Genomic DNA, 25,007 nt, shown 5'->3' with positions numbered 1-25,007 from the left:
ACATAATGCAAGTCTTGAAGTATGCTTTAATTGCCCAGCTGTGAACAAAGTGTAGAATTAATTGACAGTATTGTAATGATGCATCCATTCAGAGTGTAAATGCAGAAAGACAAGCATACAAATGACCTTTGATGAGGGCAACTACATCTGTCTTGTGTACACCCATAAATGCTATATGGCTTCTTTCTCTATAGAAAAACGAGAATTAAAAACAGCTGTATATACATATACATACATATTTACACCAGATTTATCATGTTGAATGACTTCATATTGATTTTAAAAGGGTTACCGAAACAGCAGTAAAGTACAACATGGTATCAGTGTCCTTACAGAGCACCAGAACTTGGATGACAAGATGACTTAGAAAGAGATAAAAGCATAAAACGTAAGCGAGGAGGCAAAAGTAAATACAAAAGAGCAACAAGAGTACCTTTTCTTGTCAAAAAAAAGGAAATATGCAGTTCACTTATGTGTTCTGAAATTAGAAATGTGTCAGTGGGACAGAGCAAACAAGGATCCAGTATAAAGATAAACAAGACAATCACGATGAGCCTTTATCAGAAACAGTCTCAGGCTCTGCAGATTTTTCAGTGTCCTTTGAAGCTTCAGATCTGACTTCTTTCTTGTCATCTCTACGCTCCTTGCTTTTGCTTCTCTCTCGTCTATCTCTGTCTTTGTCCCTGTCTCTCTCTCTGTCCCGGTCACGGTCTCGTTCGCGCTCTTTTCCTCGGTCACGGTCCTTCCCCCGATCTCTCTCTCTGCTCCGTGACCGTTCTCGCCGCCGGTCCCGTTCACGGTCGCGCTCGCGATCCCTATCTCGGTCCCGTTCTCGCTCCCGGTCTCTGTTTTTGACCCGGTCTCGGTCGTGCTCCCTGCGTTCAGGCTCTCGCTCTCTGCCTCTCTCCCGCTCCCTTTCGCGCTCTCTCGGTCCCTCTCTCGGTCCCTCTCTTTCTCTCTCCTTGTCACGCTCCCTCCTCTTGTCTGCATCTCTTTCCGGTTCCTTGTGCCTCTCTCCTTCCCGTCCTCTCTCTCTGCTCCGGTCCCTCTCCCGCTCTCCCGGTCCCGGTCTCTCTCTCCCGCGATCCCACTCTCGCTCTCGGCTCCAGCGCTTGGGGCCTTGGCTCCTGTCCCACGGCCTGCCTGCGTTGGGACCCTCCCTCTCCCGCTCTCTCCTGCGGTCTTCAGAGAGATCCCGCTGCCTCTCTTCAGATAGCCGCTCACGGTGGCCACCTTCGAATCTGGGCTCTCTGCCGGGCCTCTCTCGCGGCTCGGAGTCGTCCCGGGTGGAGCTGCTCCTTCTCCTGAGTTCTGGCGAGTGCCTGCGCCAGTGGTCGTCCCTGTGGGGCTCCGGGCTATGCCCTCCCATGCGACCCGGTAGCGGAATAGGGCCCTCGGGAGGAGTAGGCAGCAGAGGTCCTGTGTGTCTGACTGGTCTTATGTCGCTGGAGCTGTTGTCGAAGTGGTACCTTGGTGGACCTCCTGAACTGCCGCCCTCTGGTGGAAAGTGCATGGCTGGGCTTGCACCTCTAGGCCCACCAAACTGTGGCGCTGGACCCCTGTGGCCTGGGAAGTCTTGAGGAGGGCCCCTTTGGTCTTCGAAAGATCCCCTTCGGGGCGGCGAGGGGGCTCGGGAACCCCGAAACTGGCCTGGAGGGGGGAATCGTTGGCCTGGTCCCTCGCCGGCAGGAGGAGGACCTCTGCGTCCATCGTATGCATTTGGTGGGGGTCCTCTATACGGAGGGCCTTGAGAGGGGGCTTGGTTTTCTCGGTATGGGGGTGGTTGGCCTTGGTGCTGGTCCATACCCGACTGGTAGGACCCACCGTCATTGTCATACTGGTCGCCTGGGCCTCTTGGCATATCCCTCATCGCGTTAGAGGAGCTGTGGTCACTGCCAATGTGGTGAGGGGGTGGTGGGCCTCGTGGGCCACTGAAGTGGGCTGGAGGTGGCGCTCGGTTCTCAAAGTGAACAGGTGGAGGGCCAGCAAATGGCAGCGGAGGCCCTCTGGGTCCGGAGAAGTTGAATGGAGGTGGTGGGGGACCACCGAACCGGGGTGGCATCATCCCATTCTGCCCATCGAAGGGAGGAGGAGGGGCATGGCCTTCCATAAACTGACCAGGGGGTGGCCCTCTAGGCCCCATGTGATGTGGAGGTATATTGCTGTCAAACATCTGGTGAGGGGGACCCCTTGGGCCAACAGGGGGTGGGAACGGAGGTGGGGGACCTCTTGGAGCCATCATAGCTTGTGGTGGCGGACCTCTGGGGCCGTCAAATTGCTGTTGCGAACCTCCCCACTGGTTGGAGAAAGGTGGATATCCATCGCCCTGCACAGGGGGAGGACCTTGCATGGGTGGGGGCACTTGCATTGGAGGTGGACCTCCCATTGTGGGATGTGGGCCTTGCATTGATGGAGGGCCCTGCATCGCTGGAGGACCATGCATGGGTAGGGGCACTTGAATAGGTGGCGGTCCCTGCATTGGTGGCATGCCATGAATTGGGGGGGGCCCAACCGGAGGTTGGAAGGACATGGGGGGTGGAACATCCTGTGGGCCTCTGTTGTAGTCGGCATGGGTGGTAGGAATTGCCATGTGGGACATGTGTGGTGTGCGAGTGTCCATGCTGGATGAGCTGCCTTGATTCATATCCTGAGAGAAATTAGCCAGGCTGGTGATTGACTGCACAGGGTTGCTCTCAGAAGACGCTATGGGTGGCGAATGAGTAGAGGTAACTTCAGCTGTTTTTTCTAAACTGGCGTTAACCTCCTTCAAAATGCTTGCAGAATTTGGCCAGACGCTAAAGCTGTTCTCTGGGTCGGTCGCGGAGGTAATGACCTCACTGGAGATCACGGCCTTCTTCTCTGCAGGCATGTAATCTTCTACCATTTCGGGTTCGATCTTCTCACCCAGTAAGGGAATCGATACCTCTATACGGTCAGTGTCGAGGAAAGGGAGTGATTCATTCGTGACTTCCTCTACTGGTGTCTGTACAGTATCCGTCTCCCGTGGAGAAATCTGCGGTGGGGTCACCTCAGTAACAGTAACAGGGACAGGGACCGGAACAGATACCTGAGGGGGCGACTCCTCTTTGTCAACAGAGTCAGAGGTTGACCTTCGACCTGCTGCTGCTTGCCTGGGGTCCCTGCTCTGCCTAGGGTCTCGTCTTTGGTTGATGACAGGAGCAGTTGACGGCTTTCCTACGAGCTCCTCCACTTTTTTACCAAGCTGGAGCAACTGGCTGCTTGACAGTAATGATTTTGCAGGTTGGGAAATCAGTGAGTCTGGAACGGAGGTGAGCAATGACGCCTCCTGCTCCTCCAGCTGACGCTTTTGATCTTCAATCTGTTTATTTAGACTGTCTAGCATCCCCTTGGCACTGCCTCCGCCTTCAACACGCACCTCATCAAAGATGGAGTCGTCCTCAGGGTCGTAGGCCACATCATCCACTTCTGAGTTACCAGTGGTTTCGGCAGGCTTTGCTACCTCCTTGTGTTTAACAGCCGAAGGAACTTTCTCGGCTGTGTAGCCCATACTGGGGTCATACTCTTCTTCAGGGTCATAAGGCCGATCGTCTTCATACTCATCATCATCGTTCTCTTTCTTCTGGCCAAACTGTTGGACTATTGGGTCTAACAGGGGCACTGCGGACATGGAGACTTCGGTCGAATATGGGTCTGACGGAGACATGGAGGCCTCTGAATCTTGCTTCTTCTTGCCAAACAACGTCTTCAGGATGGTCTGGAGAGGTGTGGCAGAGGAACCGGGCGCAGACGGGGAGTCTCTGCCTGTAGCGGTAGAAGCACCGGCGCTGCTGGACGTTCCTGCTTTGACGGAGGAGAGGAGAGAGAGGACATTGCTGGCGGCCATCTCAGAGCTGCTCAGTGGGGGTGGGGTGCCTGGGGGAGTGGTGCTGATCATGGCGTCCAGGCTGTGCCGGGAGGCTTTGTCTTGTTTCGCGTCAGCCTTGGACGAAAGCTTAGGCAGGCCGGCGTCATCAGTGTCCCTGGTGGTCTTGGAGCGCTTCTCCTCCCCTTCCAGCGGCGCACCAGCTCTCTTCTTGTCCTTCTGGCAAATCACAAGGCCTAGCAAAAGGTTGGGTCGAGCTGGCTCCAGTCCTAAAATGAAGGAAAAAATGGTCAAGATTAGATTTTAGAGATCGATTAAAGATATCAAATCAAAGTACAGCACAAAAATAACATATGAATACAAAATATAAACATATTATCCACCAATGACTGGTGCAACACATTCAGTCCTGATAATATTTAACTTGGTATGCATAGTTTATAGATACAGTGAGATGAGAGCCAGTTCAGACAATCAAACAAACAAAAAAAACAAGTCAAAAAATGTAACACACATGGCATATGACCAGTAACTTATCATTCTGCAGATGTATCACTGCATTTCCAAGACACTTTCAATACACACAGATTACTTTAACAATAAACATCCCACTTCCCATTAACATTTTTCAAATATTCACATGAGTAAATGCTGCTCACCAAGAATATTTAGCAGCACATAAGAGCAGCACACGTTTTTTATAGTAATGAGAATAATACATCAAGTGAAGTGCAATTCAATTCAATTCAATGGAGGCACCCATAATTTAAAGTTTTTATGCTTGACGAGAAGACTCTTCTTGGCTTCATATGGCGTTCTGGGTTTATGTTTTGGGATTATACAAGTCCATAACATTCTTGCAAAATACATTTAGCAAGTGCATGTCAGTTCTCCTTCATATTTTCAGTGTGATGGAATCCTTTCCTTTTGATGTTCAGATGGCCAAATGTGAACAGGATCACTCTCAGCCTGGCAACTGCATCCATTTTCTCCGGGGGTGCTTCAAGATGGAAGCTTCATGTGACTTACCGTGGCTGCTACTCAAAACTTTCAGCTGGACTTCAGTCCAGTGGGGGCAGTAGAGTCTAAGCATTCAACCACACAACTTGGATATATTTTTTCTGCTGTAATTTACACATGTTTCCACTACACTGTCCTACTCCTCCTCACAACATTATTAGATTTAATTACACTTCCTTACTGACCACCACCTCTGTACACATATTCAAACCTGATGGGAAAAACATGTCTTGTCCAACGTATCAGTAAATGAGGGGTCATTACTACCTAATATATGCTCACCATTGCAAATAGGATCTTGCAATGGATGGAAGATCATATAAACAAAAGGCTGAGACTGATCATATCTAGAGCAGCATCCACGTGAGATGCAACATGTTTTATTAAAGTGTGCTTATGATGATACAGGGTATTACAGGCAGGATGTACAGACAGTGTGAACAAGAAACAGGAAAACACAGAGAAAAATGGCCAATTACATAAAGACACTTTGTTGCGGATGAACGAGCTCTCATCTCACACAAACCCTCTGATTTAACATACTTACCATCTGCATTCTTCTACAAAAGGATAGAAATTTAGATTTGGATCACTGTGCGGACGTCATGACACAGATGACAGATTCTCTCCTTGGTCATGCTTACCTGGCCCATCGAAGGGTAACAGTTTGGAAGGCAGGGGGTCCTTTGAACTCAGCGGGATGAGGTAGAGGTCTTTGATGCGCCGGTTGTTGTTTGCGACCACGCCAAATCGCTTGCGGCTGCTGAAATAAGAAAAGAGAGACACGTACGCCACCTCTTCCTCTTCCGTGGCGGGATGGAAGCGGATAAGACACAGCTCCTGAAATCAGACAGAAGAGCAGATAAACAGAGTTGTGATTTCTGTATAGATAACAACTAACCAGCACCGCCCTATTTGCTCGAGCTTGTAGTATTGTTGCCTTGTCATACCTTCGAGAGGGACGTCTTTAGTTTGCCCACGTAGTCCCAAACTGTGTGCGGGGAGATTCTGCCTCCAATATGGATGGTGTCTGGCAAATCCTAAGGGATAAAAGGGTCACAGGGTATTTCCCATGGTTAAAAAATTGATGATGATCATCAAACATATTTGCACATCTTCACATGTCTGTATATTTGCATTTATTTTCTATATATCAACAAAACACACAAACCTCCTTGAGATGCTCAAAAGAGCCCGAGACCAGGTAAGCCTTTGTGACAAACTTAGCCACTGTGTGCATGTTGATGAACCCTTTCCACATCATTTCCTGTCCAGACAGGAAGATGGCCGTTTCGCCTTCCGGAGGGCCTTGGGTGTCGGCACTATAGAGAAACATTGATCAATAACATGCATCTACAGATACCCCCTCAGCTACCATAGACAATTACCATGCCTCACAACATAAGACTGATCTTCCACTCTTAATATTTACTACTACTAGACATAATTCATTTAATTACTAGAGACATTATCATTAATGTAACTCGATGGGTTTTCTAAGCACCTTGAAGCTGCCGCTTTGGGCATGGACCTGGGGATTGATGGTGGGGGTGCTGGTGGCATTGGAAGAGGCCCTTTGACCTCTGGAACTGCTGGTATTACCGGCTCAGCCATAACAGGCACAGGCATAACCACTTCTGGCATGGGCTGCGTCACAGTGATGGCAGAGCGATGGCTCGCCATGCGCGGGTCCCTGCGGGTAATCGACACGGACGAGACGGCCGGGGTGACCACTGGCATTGGGGCAACAGGTGGCACATGCATACTGGTGCTGACATCCTCCATCGGCATCGCATAATCGGTGATGGGCACCTCGCTGCCACCCAGGGGGGTGAATGTGCCCTCTGAGGAGGGTAGTCTGGAGGTGCGTGGGTCTGGTTTGCCCTTGACGGGCTCTGGCTTCTTGGGGATGGACATCTTGGGCTTCTTGGAAACGGGGTCATCATCTGCAGATCTCTGACCTGCAGGGGAGAAAAATGTTACTAAGACCGGGAAGGTTTTTAACAACAACAACTTATATAGATTTATCAAGGCACCCGAAATGCTTTACAGTGAAGGGGGGGGGGGGGGGGGGGGATTAACCACCATAATTTAAGGATAAAACTGACATTCTTGTGTGGAAAACAGACTGTAACTTTAAGGCATCAATTCATGGCAAAACTGTGTATTCTTCATAGTGTAACCATGGTTTCATGAAATGCCTAATCTGTTTTCACCAAAGCAAGGGGCAAATCAAATACATTTCCTTTATGTCACTCCCTTTGACATCATCATCCATCTTTACCAGTGCAAATCTTGCAGTTGAGGTCAAATAGGTGAGCCCTGTGTTCAGATGTGGTGTCCTTGAGCATTTTGCTGAAGATGTCAGGCATTGCGCTGCTGGCCTTCCCTGCAGAAGAGGAAGCTGGGGTGGAGGCAGGAGGAGGATGACTCTCTTCCTGTTCCTGAAAATGGAGGAAACACATACTGGGTATGAATTTCTGTCCGTTAGACAACACTTCCTCTGCTAAATTCTTAATAACTACACCTTGCAAAACTAAGAGCAACAAAGCGGAGGTTTGGACAGGAAAAGTAAAGACAGAAATGGCAAGAAATGCTGAAGGAGACAGATTACCCAGTCCAAACTAACTGCAATAGGCAGAGAAATAGGAATTGCATTTTAAGGCGGCAAAGTTCAGAGACAACCCATTTGGAAAAAGCTGATGAAGTCATTCATTTTCTTTTTTTACATATAGCTTTCTGTTGTATTAGTTTGTATACAATAACAGTGTCTGTGCTGACATGCAATTGTGGCCGCTTTCATCATTCTTATGGCCTACTTAGCATGTTAAATGGAATTTCAGTATGAAAGTAATGCACATGACAAAGTGTGATTATGTTCTTACAGAGCTTATTCCTATGGGTAGCAGTGAACCACAGAGCATAAAAAGGTGAGTAGAGGAAGCGGTGATAGAGGGAAGGAAAGAGAGGAAAGGAGGAAGCCACCACTTACTGCCCCTGAAGCCATGCGAGCTGTCGCAGAGCCGGCAGGAATACATACATCTCCATCTGACATGGGCGGCGCCTCCTCCATGTCAACATCAGGTGGCGCTGTGTCCTGCCTGTGACCTGATTTGGTCGACCCCGAGTGACTCCTCCCGGACTCCTGAGGAAGTCAAAACCATTACAGTGGATCCCAACTGTGCTGCTCATCAGTTGGAAGTAAATGGCTCACATCGAACTGACTGACTCTCGGCATTCGCCGCCTCAAAAAGACAATTCCAACTGAGCTCTGCTCGTATAAATGAGGACGTTACTGATTCAGATCTTATGAACAGGTGTCAATCAATTATGTCAATGTCAGGAGACTGAAGTCATTGATTCTGATCAAACAGATTCAAACTGAGGACAACAGGACTAGATACACTGACACATCATCTTAACAGGATATTTGAAGCAGTTTCACAAATACCCCCCACACAGCATTTCTACTCATTCAGACAGCCAGCTCAACTCCTATGTGCTTAAAACTGCACAAGGTGTCAGTCAGTCGTTACCTCAGTGTGTTCTGGTCTTCTCCAGCCAGAGGTCTCTCTGGAGAGCAGCTCCTCTGCTGTGAGTCTCACCAGCCGGAAGGGGCTAACCTCATTACCAATCACACGATAGAACAGTCCCTGCAACACACACACAAACAATCAATTAAGACGACTAAGAGGAAGAACGGCTATAGTCCAGACAGACTGTATGGGAAGTAAGCGTAGCCGCGGGTGAGGAGAAGTACAGTATAAATAAACAACCCACAACCACATACAATACACAACATTGCACATTAAGCACTGTGTTTGTGTGTGCGTATGTAGTGGACAAACCTTGTTCTTTGGGTCCTTCAGATTGAACATGAGCGACCTGTACTTGTTCTTGTATCTGCTGTCGGTGTTCATGTAGAGGTTGAACATCTCCTTCTCAATGGAGACGGCTAGTTTCCCCACCTCACTCTCGGACATGGACAAGTCATCACTGTCGCTTACCCTTTAATTAAACAAAACATAAAAATCAAAGGGAATTTAGTAAAAAGTTGAATAATGTTCTTGGTTTATTTCTGCCTAAATATCAACAAATTTCATCAAAAAAACAAAACAAAAAAAAAATTCAAATACGTTTGAAATGATTCATTGATACTTAATGATATCTAGATTACTACTTACTTACTTACTTACTTATAGATATCTTACAGTGAGCTACACATTTTCCCACCCCTTCTCCTTTCAAGTGATTAATTGACATCTAACCGCATCTTGCACGGAGTTACTCATGTGATCTACTTGTGAGTGCGAGAGCAGACACTTGCCTTTTGTAGAGGATATCTGTGAGGGAGCGCCTGATGTTCTGCCTCATCTGGTTGTTAGGGGGTGCAGAAGGTGGAGCTGCCGGCGAGGGTGGATGGGACGTCTTGGACGCAGGAGGATGGCTAGAGGGCGCAGAAGAGGATGAAGAGGAGAATGACGATGAGGAGCTCTTGGGGGCGGAGGACGACGATGTGGACCCGGAACCGGAACCAGAACCAGAACCAGAAACGGATCCGGAACTGGAACTTTCCCTCTGCTGGCCCTGCTGTTGAGGCTGCTTCTTGGGGATGACGAACGTGCTCTTGGCCACGCGCAGAGCACCGGTGACGTGGTGGCGGGAGCCGGGCGGACCAGAAGGGGCGAGGGCGGGCAGTGCCGGGGGTGGCGGACCCGGCTTCTTGGCCTTGGAAGGCTTGATTGGGGTCGGAGGTTGTTTTTTGGCCTCTTTGTTGACTGTGCTGGGTGGAGGGGCGGATGCTTTGCCTTTGGGGCCAGGCTTGGCGCCTTTAGCGCCAGGGGACTTCTTCTGCCCTTTGGGGGAGACGGAGGGCGGGGCAGGCTTCTTCTCGGCGGGGACGGGCTCCTTGTCACTCTGCTCCTCCTCGCTCGCCTTCTCTTCTTTTTCTGTGGCTGAAGAGACAAAGACATAGACATCTCATCACCTAACTGAAGAGCATTTCACAAACAACAATATAGGGACCGGTCGTTCTCAAATGTTGAGCAGTACACAAAACACTGCCCAGTCCTGTTTTGAGAATGTGAATATCACATAGCATGTCATTGCACAATAATTCCTAAATTAATATATAACCTACACAGATTAAACCGTGGTGGGAATAATCTGTGAAATAAATGGGGTACATTCTCAGTTCTACATTAAAACAATGACTCCCTTCTGTGCCTTGCCTTCAATATTTCTAATCACACAACAGAAATTAGAAGCCCTTGTAGAAAACAACAAAAAAATGCAAAGGTCTGTGCAAAAGTAGTGTTTAAAAAAACACCAAGACAAAATTGAGTTTGCAGTAGTGTTTATTTAATCTACGGCCTGACTACATTTTCTAAATACCTGTGACTAGAAGCATTTTCTATTGGATTTACAAATACAAAGAAATATATGAATAAATCAATATATAGGAACTTGTAGTTTTGACTTTGACTCAGACTTTGTGGTTATGAAAACTTACTTTGACCCTCAAGAGCAACCATCTCCTGACATACACCATAGCAACAGAGGCTACAAATGGGGCAGCCAAAAAAGTAAAACCTCAAATTAGAATTTTAAGCTAAATCATCATTTTAAGACAAAAATGTCAAGATGGGGCTATCCAAGCACAACAGTTCGATGTTCACAGATTTTTATGTACTGTCCATACTGTTGCCTTTTCTTTTTTATGCTGTTGCATCATGACAGATCTTGTGTTGATATAAACTGCTGAATCAACTACACTGAAACCACTGCCTTACCTAGACACTGAGAAAAATCATTCAGTCTCAACGCCTGGTATAAACTGCTGTTAATAGTCATTCAATATTCTCTCAACAGTTCAATTCTCTTGGGGCAAGGTATACCTGGCACACATCACCATCTTGGTGGCTTCACAATGTCGACAGTCAAACAGCTATGATAACCAACCCATTATATATTAAAAAAGCCTGAACGTGAACAAGATAATTCCACATCTTAGTCAGACTTGCTAAAGTCAACAGGTTTGGTCATGAGTACCATCCCAATCAGCATGCATATAATGGTGATATTCTTATCAATTAATTTCCTGCATCAAAATGCATATATCAAAAGATCATTCCTTAATGCAAAACTGACCTAAACCTGAGGCATCGCTGTCCCACCTAATACAGACTAAAATGAACAACCAGTTATGTCTATATGAATATAAATGAGCAATGGCAAAGCACTTCAAGTATCAGGCCACATGACTGTTGCCACCTTGAGAAACTCTAAACTATGATACTATACAATGATTCAGTAACATCTCCTGTATTTCAAAGGTCCTTGTACGCACAACAAACCCATCTGATTGATTAGAAATGGGAGTCAAACAGCTGCAGTTATTCAAGCTGCTAATTTGCCTTGTGTCCTTAGCATGGTTGACTATGGTATGTATATCAACACTGTTCCCTGAATCTTTAGTGGGGACAGCATTTAAAACCCTTCTCATTCACAGTAACTCTTATCAATAATTCATTTCATTATAAAGAGCTAGTTTTTTTTTCTTTTTTCTTTAAAAGAAAACATTACAAGGTAATACTACATCAATATTGCTCTACTATTGTGTCATGCACCAGTCTGAGTTGACTATGAGTCCTCCACTTCCTGATTAGAATGACCTGTGTGGCAGAGGGAGCCTTAGCTTCTAAGACTCCTTATAGTCATTCAGGCAATAGGCATACACATCCTGCACATGCAAGAAATATCACCTGCCTGTGCTTTGTGTAAAATCCCAGACAAAACATTATATTCTTCTCATCTTTTAAAATATTCACTGTATGCAGACACAGAGGGAGGATTATGCAATCTGCTCCCATAAAATTGTATGCGTCTATGTGGGTTTGTGGGGTGGGTCTGGGGTGGAGAAGCCTCTGAATCTTCAGAATCTTGCAGTTGTCTTCCGTGCTTCGGGACGTGGCGCCTGTGCAGATTCTCATGGCTGACAGCTGCCGGCTCTCGGCTCTGGACTACTCTTCTTCCTCCTCCTCCTCCTCCTTCTCTGGGTTCTGGTCTGATGCGTCAGCTGGGTCCGTATGGCTTTAATTCCCCCTGCGTGTGTGCTGAGGCTCCAGTGTCAGGCGGCAGGTGCTCAGTAGAGGGCAGAGCAACGCAACAGGCCAGACTTTTTTTCCTCCCTCTCTCTCTCTCTCTCTCTCTCCCCCAAGTGTCAGTCGACAGTAAGACTTCTCTCAAAACTCAGGCACAGCCAGCAAAATGTGGTATCTGTAATATCACTTTATTTTTTTGTTTTTGCTTTTTTTTTTGGTAAAAAAAAGAGCCATTTATCCTTCAGAGGGGAGAAAAAGGATTTATAGAGCACTGCATGCAGTTAAATATAATTACATAACACTGTCAAGCGGCAGGCTACGCTAACTTTGGAAATGTGCATTCCTGGAGCCTTCTGCTCTGCCAGGACCTGAAACTAGTGCAAAGTGTGACAGAAAACACTGCTAACCTTATGGAGAATAAGCCACTGACACCTACCTTTCAGTGAGCAACATGGCACATAAGAGTCCCCTGTTCAACTCCAGTACTGCCCAGAATAGTATGTAGAGAACATGCTGGATCCAAAGAAATAGGTTGCAACTCCAAACCACCCCCAAACAAACAGATACATCAAACAAGTATCCTCAGACAGACACACAAACAAACAAACAAACACACACACTCTCTCTCATTCATGCACACTCACATTTGAAGGCAAGGCACTTCAATATTCTGGTTCATTTAAAGGACCTAAAAACTACAAAATGTTTCTGTCACTGTAAAAAACAGACTGTTGCTCATTCATACGAAATCAATATGACTTACATATTTATACCTGGTATGGTACTTACCAACTTCAGACATCATAAGACCTCTGTAAATACCTCACAGAGGTATATAAGAACATGTCATATTCTGACAGCACTGACTGTGCTATATGCTACAAGCATATTTTTTTACCTTTGTCTAGTTTTACATTAACAACCTGATCAAGAGTTGCCTCTTGAAAAACAAATTCATAGATTTCATCGGTTCAAGGCTTCGCCTTTCAGACTAGTCACTAATAAGAAAAGGAGAGATGGAGGGTAAATTGAGTGTGAAAGACCTTCAAAGAGATACATACACGATTTGTTTAACACAGATGGTGCAAGGGGTGCAGTCTTTTCTGGCGTTACGGCATTGTAATTATGATCGCTGGACCAGGACGACATGGCGGCTGGCGGCGGGTGCTCCTCGGCGTTCTCGTCTTCCTCGTCGTCACCGCCGCTGGCTGCGTCACTGTCGCTGCCGGCATCTTCGGCCTCACGCTCATCGCCCGACGCGTCTGCGGACTTCCCGCCTGCTTTCTTCCCGGTCTTCTGTGTAAACATTAAGACAGGCAAAAGATCAGTGTGAGGGCTTTGTGTTTTAGGTGCAGATACACATCAATTCCTAATCTGCATAGCAACTGGTAAGAAAGGATATCACTGCATGTTTTTAGCTATTTTTAAATGTTTCACTTCTACAATGGATGAACACTTATTTTATAATGGCAAGCCACGCACTGAGAAGTTTAGCATGTATCTGTGTTCATCTTTTCCATAACTTTAAATATTTTAACAAAGTGTAGCATCAAGATATGGTTATGAATCTAACCATTACACAGTATTAGAGAACGCATGGCAAATGTTATGCTAAAATGACATGTAGTAGGGATAAAAGGTTTTGTTTTTAAACAGAAACCGTCCAGGACGTGACACACTATACCTCATATGTCTGGAAGTGAAGCAGCTGTAACACAGTTACACAAACACTAGACAATTTTCAACATGCAATAATTATACCTTAAAATGGTGCCCTTCCACGATGTGGACAGAAGACCAATCATGAATCATTACTATATTAATTTAAAAGATATCTTAAATAGACCATTTTGGCCAAGCCTTTAAAAATGAATTATTGTCATTTTCATAGTTCATATTCCCACCTCCTTCAACTCTCAAGCACTTCACAAATCTTTAAAATCTTACTCCACTGTTGTTCTGATCCCACTACGACTGAAGGCATCATATCAAGTTATTTCCACACCACGGTTTCACTTTCAGCGTGGGCTTTGCGAAGTAGCCATAACACAGTTACACAAACTCTACACAATTTTCAACCGGTCATTATTGCTCCTTACATTTTTTTTGAACATACAATGATTAAACTCTCCCATGACTTGGACAAAAGGCCCATCATGAATGATTAAATGTTAACTATGTCTCAATGGACCATGTACTTAAGCCTTAAAAAAAAAATCGCAAATTATTGTTCATATTCAATGATCTTTTAAAATCAAGCATTTATATACACATACAAAAAGACCATGCAATTCATAACCCTTCACACAGCTTAAGCGGGAGCTCTACTGTGGTTCTGACGTGACATGGGCTGAAGGCCCAGTCCTGTTTTACCTTCGGCCTGGGCTTTGCGCCCGTCTTCTTTTGCCCCTTGGCCTTCTTCTCCTGCCCCTTGGCCTTCTCCTTCTGCTTGGGCTCCTTGGGGTCGGTGATGGACTTCATGGCGGCTGCCGCATGTCTCAGGATGCAGTCGTTGCCGCAGTACACGGAGTCCGGCAGCGCGTTCCGCCCGCAGCCCGGCCCAATGCATTTTGGGAGATTCGAGGACGCCGTCTCCACGGCCTGCTGCTATATGTGGAAATGCACAAGTCCAGGAATTCTCAATACAAACCATGTGTAAACAGGACTGACTAACTGACAGTAAGAACAGGCGCCTGTTGCTAGCTTCTTAGGGTTTGGCTTTTGAAATTAACACTCAGTTCCATAGTTTAACATCATAACAGAGGGTAAGAACTTTACAGTCTTTACCATACATTTTAAAGTTAACATCAAGTCTTCTATATCCTACTCATATCTAAGGTAGATCTCTGGATTCAGATTGTATTCCAACACTGCAATTTTTTACAAAAGTGCACAGAAGAACAGACACTTCCTCCACTGGATGAGCCATCTGAAATCCACACTTTCAAATCTGACTTTAGACAATACAAATCTGCCTACCCTCGGCTGCTAACGTCTCATTTATAAAGACATTTTGCAATGAAGCATCGATACACAATGTGAAAGATATGCAGCATGAGTGATTTTACAATATAGTGATCATCCAATGTACTGAAGCAATCGTCGTAATTTCAAAGGTGCCAGTCAGTTGACTGTACATGTATTCTCTACTTTATTTCACAGACTAATATATCTATGACTCTTAATTATCACCCTACTTTTTAATGCCCGTGTTAAATAGAGTTCTGAACACACATAAAGTTTGTTTTAGGGTCCTCTATCCTTAATTCAGTAAATCATATATTGCAAAGTATACAAAACAAACATCTTCACCAGGGTTTTCGTACTTCAATTGTTCAAGAGTCCAAATTACCACATGGTTCTTGCAAACTCCAACCTCTAATCTAGTCTAGTCTTCACTCCAGAAGCATCAGAGTGAATTTAGATTAAATTTTCTCTCAGGCTTGGCAATGATACTGCAGCCAGTAAGGGTGTTTCGATGTATTTAAGAGCTGACAGCTGTGACTGATAGTGAGAGGTGTCTCCCTCTACTGCCACCCACCCACCAAATATGAGTGCAGCGTTAATAGAGAGACGCCATTCAAAACATAGTCTCAACACCTGTGTACACACACAGATTGATGTGTGATTCTGTGCTTTGCATTCACTCAAGAGACTGGACATTAATCAGGTGACCACTTCATTACATACAGCGCCCCAGCCTTGACACACACATACTGTACACACACATTTAAAAAGACAGGTCCGAGACCGGTAGTAACATTACCATTAAAAACCTATTGTGGGATGAGAATTCATGTAAAAAGCACTTTAAACTAATAGGATTTTTTCAGAAAGATCTTACAACACTAAAACGACTTGTTCTTCAAATCTGTCACTACTGCTTATATGAAAAACAAATTCCTGACAGGTGACATTGATATCTAACTACGCTGAAGTAATCATGTATTTACTAATTTGAAAGCTGTTAAGTAACTGCTTCCGACTATACTCATCACTTCCATACGTACCGGCTGGAAAATCTTGATCTTCTTCTTCCCGCTGGGGTTAGTGGCCTTCTCGATCCTGCCCTTGATCCCCAGGTCGTCGCCTGCCTTCTCCTCCGCCATCTGACTGCTGGGGGCGGACGGGCTCTGCTCGGCGCGCTTGAACGGCGGGCCGCTCCGGCGACCGTTCTCGGCGGTGACGGAGGACGGGGCGGCCGAGGAGCGCGGGGTGTGGGCTTTGCTGCCGTTGCACTTGGGGCAGATGTAGTCCTCCCCGTTGCGCTCCATCAGCCGGCCGCGAGCCTCCGTGATGCCCACGCAGTCGCCGTGGAACCACTCCTCGCAGCGGTCGCAGCAGATCATGAACCTGAGCACACACGGACGAAAACAAAACAAACAAACAAACAGACAAACAACATGAAGGTTAACAGGACACTCACACACAAACAAAGATGTGAATATTCAATAATTCACAGATATACGACAAATGACTAACAAACTATGATGTGAAATCAGAGGGTGCACACTCATCAGTAAACACCAGCAGAAAACATCTCATCCAAGGCAGTAAAATCAAGGCCTGATATACAGATATAGTATACATATATTCTCAAACACTTTAATCAAACACTGGATAGGTACCCTGACAAGGTAAAAAACTGTTTTGAGGCGATTGATTTTGCAAGAATAATCAGATATTTTTTAAATGAGAATGGAGAATAGGGTGGAAGTATTAGAAGTATTTTTTGCTTTCACAATTATGACAAAATGATGAAGTGTACCCTTAATTACATCACTACTTTACTAGGAACAAAACTTGTTGAACTGCTCATTTACATAAATATCTAATCTGGCAGCATTCACACATGCAGGCATGACGTGACCACAGTGCATCTTCCAATGGGAATATCCGCCAGGTCATAAAGTTCAAATAATCTCAAACTGGTTCCTTGAGCACGACAATGAGTTCACTGTACTCAAACGGCCTCCACAGTCCCCAGATGTCAATCTAAAAGAGCACCTTGGGATGGATGGAACAGGATATTCACATCATGGATGTGCAGCTGACAAACATGCAGCAACTGTGTCTGTTGCACTGATGTCAATATAGACCCAACATCTCATAGGAACAATTCCTGGACTTTGTTGAATCTATGCCACAAAGAATTACTTACAAGGTACTTACAAGGTGTACCTAATGAGGTTGTTGGTGAGTGTGTGTGTGTGTGTGTGTGTGTGTGTATATTTGGCTCAGCATTAGAGAAAGAAACAATACTGAAGATTGCCATCAAAAGGAGTCTGGCACAAACACAAAGGCAGAGTTTGAGTAATGACAGCAATTTGCAACTATATTTTAGTAACGATGCGTACTTAATCACATGCATAAGGTTTGCGATGAGAAAATGTAGATGGCTTACCTCTTGTTGTGCTTCTGCCGGCAGATGCAGTAAAGAGCATTTGGGTCATATCCCTCATCGTTTGAGCCGCCATCTTCAGACGATGAAGACGACGACGATGACGATGAAGATGACGACACATCATCGTCATCGTCGTCGTCGTCCCCTTTGCGAGCCTTGGCCTTGGCGTCTCGTTTGGAGGGAGTGGAGTCCTTGCATGCTCTGGCTGGATTCCTACTGGGCCTGCGGCTACTGCTAGTGTCCTCCGTCTTCGTCTTGCTCTCCTCCTCTTCCTCATCTTCCGTCTTCTCTTCCTCCTTCTTCACCTCCGTCGGTTCAGAGTCCGCCTGCTCGTCTGGCGACGGGGCCACGGCAGCCTCGACGGCGTCGATGGGGACTTCCGGCTTCTTCTCCTCCTTCTCCTTCTCCTCCTCCTCCTCCTCCTCGACGGCTTTGGGAGCGTCCTGTGCGGCGTCTGCGGCCTCGTCCTCGGAGCTCGGCTCGTCTTCGCTGGCTCCTTCCTCCTCCGCCTCTTCCTCCTGCTTGGCTTTGGCGCTCCGCGTCTGCCGCCGCCGGCCCCCTTTCCTCACCACCCTCCGCCTCTTCCTCTCCGGGGAGGCCGCCTTGCCGCCGGACGCCTTGACCTCGGCGCTCCCGTCAAAGCTCGCCTCCGAGGCCGTCTCCGCGTCCGTGGGGGTCTGGGACGGAGGGTCGCCGCCGAGGCTGGCGCCGCCGTCCAGGTTGGCCGGGGCGCTTCGGCGTCCGCCTCCGCCGCGGCCCCTCTTGGCCGTGAGCAGGAACTCCTCCAGCTTGTCGGTGCGCTTGGCCTGCCGCCCGCTGCGCCTCACGGGCCCCTCGGCCGGGGAGGCCGCCGCTTCGCCCGGCATCTCGCGCTTGGCGATGGTGGTCCGTCGGAAGCCCCAGGTCTTCTTGAATTCGCTGCTGGCAGGAGTGGCTACTGGCTCGGCTGGTTTCCTGGGCGACTCGTCTAGCTTCTCCTCGTCACCACCATTATCTCCTGCCTGAGCCTCTTGGCCTTCCTGCTCGGTTTTATTGTTGTTGTCGGTAACTGTTACTATGAAAGTGGAAAAAGGTAAAAAACAACAACAAAAAAAACAGGTTAGGGACTCATAAACTGCTAAGCTGCACTTTCCTGGGCAACGATGATGGGGGCAAGACACATGAAAAGCGAGGGAAGGGGGACAAACTGACAAACAAGAATGATTACAGAGGGTTGCACAGCCAGCTTTAAATCAGAGCGATTTAAGAGTAAATGAACCAGGCATTCCACGAGCGGTATGCCAAGCAGGTGGTGATGGGAGCCAGAAACACAATTCAGCAGCTGCCACATTAATTTGTTTGATTAATCCGCCATGCCTCTCAAGCACACGCACCACATTCAGCCGCAGCTCCTTCCGTGAAATAAAACACTCTGATCCAGTCCAGCAGTGCAGCCAAAAGTACCCAATCAGGGCCAACAGAATGGTCAGGCCCTCACCAGCAGCGATTTGGCTTATGGGGAGGGCCAGGAACTGTAGTACCCATTAAGCTCCCACCTTCATTTTATATTGAACCTAAAACCCACTTTATGCCACTCAAGAAGTAATTATCATCATATAAAGATTTTTGTAGGGCAAAATTAGACGATCATCTTCTCAGCGGTGCCGCCACTGAAGTCAATGTCATGCCACATTAAAGAAAAAAATAAAGCCTGGTTAGCTTAATAGGTACTTGGTGATTGGCTGGGACTGCGAGTACCTTGCGAGCTGCTCTCAGCAGGCTCTTGGGTGGCCTCTTGCCCAGGGGATAGAGGCAGCCCCGGGCCAGTGCTGTCCTCCATAGCTGGAGTCTCTCACTGCCCTCAGACACAAAGTCTAAAGGCGAGAGAGACAAGCACAGCACACAGACGGGAGTTACTCTAGTAGAGAGCACACTTGGCTGGCTTCATATCAAGTCTGAGGCTCAGTCGTTTCAACCAGATTCAGTTTAATTAGATGAGGAACATAAGTGATATATATTGTTTTAAACATGCCAGGGTCTAGTTGTGATTAAAGATTAGCTGGGAAATTAAGACATTTCATGTCTCATTAAATGTTCTATTCAGGAAATCCAGGCATTAGTCTCAATTCACACGTCTGTTGCGACAATCAATAGAAAAGTGCAGGTTATATTTGTTGTGTGGCTTTAAATAGTGTGTTCAGTTCAGTTGAAAAGACTAAATGACCAAAGACAGGAGAATACCTTCATTCAAAACAGATTTTGCTCAAGACTGATTTAAACTATTATTAATAATTTATCTCATAATTATACATTACCATAAGGGCAAAACAGGTACCAAACACTTCATTTAAGACCAAACATATCCATCTATTACATTTTGGGCTCAAATTCCAGCTACTAATATCAAAAGTTAAGTCTATCTGTGCACAACCCTCTCAGAAATCTGTCTCAAGGGCTGCATGTTCAGTATCAAATGCATTGACAATACATGCCAATTACACATAACAGGCACTAACACCATACAAATTCTCTTTCCCTAATTGTTATGTTTAGAATGGCTAGAGGAACATACAAAAATCAGACCTTCTTGTTTATCAATCCCTTTCCATTGACACAAAAAGCTTGAATTTGCATGCAATGAATGAACCACAAATGATGCATGTCCTACAACAAAACCAAGGCTTCATTCTGAAAAGGGCACTTTGGCAGACCATTATCTGGTATACAGATCCACAGTTGAGTAATTTGATTCTTGAACAAACTGAATTCATACTAAAGTTACGACTTCTGTGGTAGTGTCAAATTTCATTAGGCCTACTGGTAACACATTTCACTCATTGACTAAGTGAACAGATCGGCGACACTGAACTTTACCTGCTTCTGTAAGGCCACTGGCACTGTAGTCTTGAGAATTACTCTCCGTTTGCAACAGCAGTGCGCCAACACATCACTGCACAAAACTGAGGAAAAGAACAGAACAGGACATCAGACGAGGCGAAAAGAGAACCAGCAACAGACAATCAACACTGACTTTCACATGCCAACATTTACACAAAGATGAAATTGTCAACAGACTCACACTGGGCATACTGGCAAAACATCAGGCATAGGGACAAAGTCAGATAAACCAGTGGTTGCTAAAATATGCTTAGGAATGAGTCAGTCACTTAAGGCACTTAAGTCTAGCTCTAGCACAACATTGGTGAGAGAAGTCATTAATACATCTGGTTTACTATTAAGTCTGACTTCATTAACTGAAAACATTCCTCCAGAAGAAATCTTAGGGGGCAGAATGTGATGGGGGGGGGAAACCACTTTTGTTGTTTTAAATGTTGGTGTTGCAACACAAACACTAGGTCTACTTATCTGACAAGCCACCATCATTTTCGTGTCAGTCATATAACACAACAGGTATTGTAAAGAATTACATAACTGAATTTCTGCTAAAGGTTATTTAGGCCTATAAATGTAAAAGCTTAGATAACAACTCAGGCCTCCAGCCTCAGAATGTACACAAACTTTACTTAAAACCCTTAGCTATTGTGTAGGCTACTGATGCAGGTCCATATATGCATAAGTAGAGGGCATTTGTTTAGGGTGAGCCACAGCCTACTGGTGGTTTTAAGCTTGGTAGATGCACATGGTCTATATTTATCTGAGAGTCGTGCTACTGTTGCACCTGTTCATGGTAGTAGGGGAGTGTTCGAGAAGCTCTGGCAAGAAATAGGCAAAGCATAATTCAACTACTATGCTAATCAACTAGCGACTAGAAGGTGCATGAAAGAAGCTGGTCTAGGACCACACTAATAACACATTGAGGATACTGCCTGACTCTAACCTAGTTCAAGAATTTACTGAATCACACAATGGAATTGGTAACATATAATCTGCAAACCTACACCAATCTGTTACTGTACTGAGTCAACATCACATTCTCTCAACATAAGACTTTCTTCAATACAGTCAAATGAATAGGATGCTCCAAAACATAACATAACAATAAAACTGCATCAATAATACTACATGTACACAAAAGGAGAATACACAAACTACGGAAAAATACCTTTCTATTGACTTCATTTGATTTTCTCACACGAATCTCACAAAAAATATATAAATTTACCACCACTTGCCAAGTAGCTGTTGCATCATCAGATTATGTTATGTGTTGTTAAAGCATAAAGATCTAAAATGTGGCCATCTTAAAGGAATACGCCACCCAAAAATGAAATTAAGCTAGTCTCGGTCACCCCCAGAGTTAGAACAGTGAAAAAAACCCGGTTAAAATCCGTCCGGGCATTCTCCTGCTTTGGGAGCAGCGATGTTAGCTTTAGCTTAGAACAGTTGCTGTAGATGAAGGGTGTCAGTGAGCACGTCCTCCAAAAAGTGACCGAGACGTCTACATTTTTTTCTAAATATATTTTGGGAGCCGTGTGTTCAAAACGAGTACAAATCATAATGCAAAATCGAACGAGACTATTACCTGGGCAGATCTTTACTTGGAACTATTTTCAGCCTCATCGCCGACGAAGCACCGCTAGCTAGGCGCAAAGTTCTCACGTAGCACCACTTGTGAAGTTCCAGTCGAAGCTAGTTGGGAGTTTACAAGACTGCTACGTGAGAACTTTGCGCCTAGCTAGCGGTGCTTCGTCGGCGATGAGGCTGAAAATAGTTCCAAGTAACGATCTGCCCAGGTAATAGTCTCGTTCGATTTTGCATTATGATTTGTACTCGTTTTGAACACACGGCTCCCAAAATATATTTAGAAAAAAATGTAGACGTCTCGGTCACTTTTTGGAGGACGTGCTCACTGACACCCTTCATCTACAGCAACTGTTCTAAGCTAAAGCTAACATCGCTGCTCCCAAAGCAGGAGAATGCCCGGACGGATTTTAACCGGGTTTTTTTCACTGTTCTAACTCTGGGGGTGACCGAGACTAGCTTAATTTCATTTTTGGGTGGCGTATTCCTTTAAGAGCTGTTAAAGAATAGAGATCTATCACAATCCGATCGCCTTCCAGAAAGCAAGACACATTCGCAATGGGGCTGTCAAATCCAAGCCCAATGAACCACTGTGAATGACCACCACTAGATGGAGTCTTTCTTGACGTTATTTGAGCTCCCTCCATTTTGGATCAGGCCAACACACACTGATGTCATATTATGTTCATGGGTAACTCGAGAAACTAAAAATGAAAACACTAGGCGTGATTGTGCAAAGACCATTTGCTTACATAACCTACCGAAACAAAGAATGTGCACTGTCCACTCTGTCGGTCACGGTAGAGTACCACGCGAGGAAAAAGAGGGACATGCAAATGCAACCCAACTAGGCCCAGATTCGGCTAGCTAACGAGATTGCATATAACGCAGACATTTGTATATTTTGTCTTCTTTACTATAATCGCAGTGCCACTCGAATGGACAAAATTCACCTAGTAGATGGCATTCACATCTCAATAAAGTCAGCCCACGGTACTAGAATCAAACGATTTAAAGTTACTACTGGCATGTAGCAGTCGTAGCTATGCTACGTTTTTTCCTTTTCGTATTTGAGAGGCAACAACGACAACGCGGCATTGTACCAAGTGACTTCTATGTCAGATAAATCAATAACATACTAATGCGTGGAAAAAAAATAGTTGTGCACTACGTTACATAGCTGCATTACAGAAGGCACTCGCTTCACTACGTTAAATCGTAGAAAATGCCCCCAGAACTGCACCTGACACCAGTCAAGGACAGCTGCCTGCGTTAACGTTAGCTACGGAGTTTGGCATGTGGTCAGGAAGAAACTGGAAAGCAACGTAAGCGCGAGGCCAAGTTAGCTAGAGATGCCTCGGTGTAACAACATCGGAATAACGGTTAGTGTGTAGAAGCTAGGTGTTGATATTGTTGGTTCCCTTCCATAACCATCTGACCTCAAGGTCAGGTTAAGTTGCACAATACGTCTTCATTCAGTCAAGTTGTGGTTAGGCTAACTATTAGCCTGGGAAATGTTGTTGCCAAGCGAAAAACAACAAACGACCATCATCAATCATTAACAAGTTAGAGTTAAATGTTAATGTTTAACATTGCCCTACTTTGACGTTATTTAGCGGACCTCGGAGAAAGTAGACATTATACATTATTTTCACGTGCATTGCCGTAAACGTTAATGCGCCATCACAGGGAAATGTAATCAAAGGTTAACGTTAGTATTCAAGAATCGTGGATGTTAGCATGTCACGTTAGCCAAAACATGGAACGAACGGGCGTATCCTAACATTACCTTGCTTCCGAGACCATGTAACGTTACGTTGCTTTATTTTTGAGTGGATGTTTTAAGTCAATTTAGATCTACATATATTTTACAATAGCCCGCTAATGGAATAACATACAAAGTAACATTACGCGAGTTCAGTGTGGGGCATGTAACGTAACGTTAACGCCTCCACGTTAGATGCTGTAGCTATTATGCTTTTAACGTTAGGCGGGTTGAAGTCGTAGCAGTCATCAACCAGGTCTAATGTCCTGAAATAATGGCATGCACATTATTGGAAGGATAATCTCATATGGGATATATATCACCACCCCAACCCCTAAAATAACTTATATAAAACGCGATCGACTGTCTAGAGAGATAGCTATATCGCGTTAGCTAACTAGCTAGCAGCTAGCTCGATTTGCGTAGCCTGCTGTGGCTCCAAATCGACATCATGGCGTTCCTAGGTAGCTTAACGTAGCCAAAAGGTTACACCGGAGTAAGCTACGCACACATTCAACGTTATTCTGTGAACAACACCGATATAAAATACTGCAGGTGTACAACCGTAAACACGCTCTGTTCGTGCATGTACACAGCAACATATTTTTTACTCACTTGTTGACCACGTTTTCGTTCTGGATATTTGGTTAGTCTTCCATTTTCTCTTCATGTAATGCCTAGATGAATTGATTGGCGCAGCGCGTGAGATGATGACAAACACGACATGTACATTATAGCGCCACTTCAGGCTGGGAGGGACATTGTTTACTGTTAACACATAAAAAATGCTGCAAATGTTAAACGGTGTCCGCCAGACAACCACTGGTTTTGTCGATACAGCAGGATTTGTTTTCTTAACCAAAGAGTCTGTTTGGTGCAGTGGTTTGAAGGGTGCATTGCTGCTACCAATCATAGACATGTATCTCTCAACAATGTCTTCACTGAATCAGATTTAGAATTTTAGGTTTTTGCAGAATTGTCTTTCTTATGGAATGTTGCACAATTTGGGGTCTGAGGGATGCTTGAAGTTTTGGTTCATTATGTTCTATGGCCCGGTTCATTATCAGTCAAGGGCCTTTGAAATCATAGTTTCATTATTATTTATATTTACCTGCCAATTGCCAGCCTTATGTCCTTACTCTTGAACTCCATATGAGAATGAACTAATAAGGCCCAGTAGAAATCATGCCACCCACCTTCAGATGTATGTAGCCATAGTGACAACCAAAGGCCTCAACCTCTCCACTACCTGTGAGGCCTATTTTCAAACTGGTCCCGCTTTATTACACAGGATGCCCAGCTAATAATTAATAATTAAAAAAATGCACCTGGCAACCTCCACTAGCTACATAATATGACGCCTGCTATGATGAATGTCCTGCCAACAATTATTGCTAAGTTGATCTTCCA

At 45.4% G+C, this 25,007-nt stretch overlaps 1 protein-coding gene across 8 annotated transcripts; it reads right to left on the bottom strand.

Annotated features, from left to right (window-relative positions):
* Nucleotides 1-6: 6 nt before the first annotated feature.
* LOC134091788 (death-inducer obliterator 1-like) lies at nucleotides 7-24,310 on the bottom strand. Of its 8 annotated transcripts, none has more exons than XM_062544446.1 (17): nucleotides 24,213-24,310; nucleotides 20,225-20,310; nucleotides 19,109-19,224; nucleotides 17,372-18,425; nucleotides 15,978-16,320; nucleotides 14,341-14,574; nucleotides 13,029-13,263; nucleotides 9,192-9,819; nucleotides 8,713-8,872; nucleotides 8,401-8,517; nucleotides 7,857-8,009; nucleotides 7,149-7,308; nucleotides 6,369-6,825; nucleotides 6,036-6,186; nucleotides 5,815-5,904; nucleotides 5,509-5,704; nucleotides 7-4,113 (listed from the first exon to the last, which is right to left on the bottom strand). In XM_062544446.1, exons 3-17 carry the CDS (start codon nucleotides 19,188-19,190, stop codon nucleotides 545-547), a joined length of 7,629 nt encoding a protein of 2,542 aa, XP_062400430.1. In that variant the 5' UTR covers nucleotides 19,191-19,224; nucleotides 20,225-20,310; nucleotides 24,213-24,310; the 3' UTR covers nucleotides 7-544. The 8 variants fall into 8 exon arrangements, with proteins under 8 accessions (XP_062400430.1, XP_062400435.1, XP_062400433.1 ...); XM_062544451.1 differs by having other exon boundaries at nucleotides 7,905-8,009; XM_062544449.1 differs by having other exon boundaries at nucleotides 14,341-14,571.
* Nucleotides 24,311-25,007: the final 697 nt, after the last annotated feature.

The sequence above is a fragment of the Sardina pilchardus genome, chromosome 9 (assembly GCF_963854185.1).
Source record: "Sardina pilchardus chromosome 9, fSarPil1.1, whole genome shotgun sequence".
In the NCBI taxonomy this organism is placed as follows: domain Eukaryota; kingdom Metazoa; phylum Chordata; class Actinopteri; order Clupeiformes; family Clupeidae; genus Sardina; species Sardina pilchardus.
The sequence above is the reverse complement of the archived record's forward strand: the minus strand, read 5'-3'. Positions and strand labels throughout refer to the sequence as shown.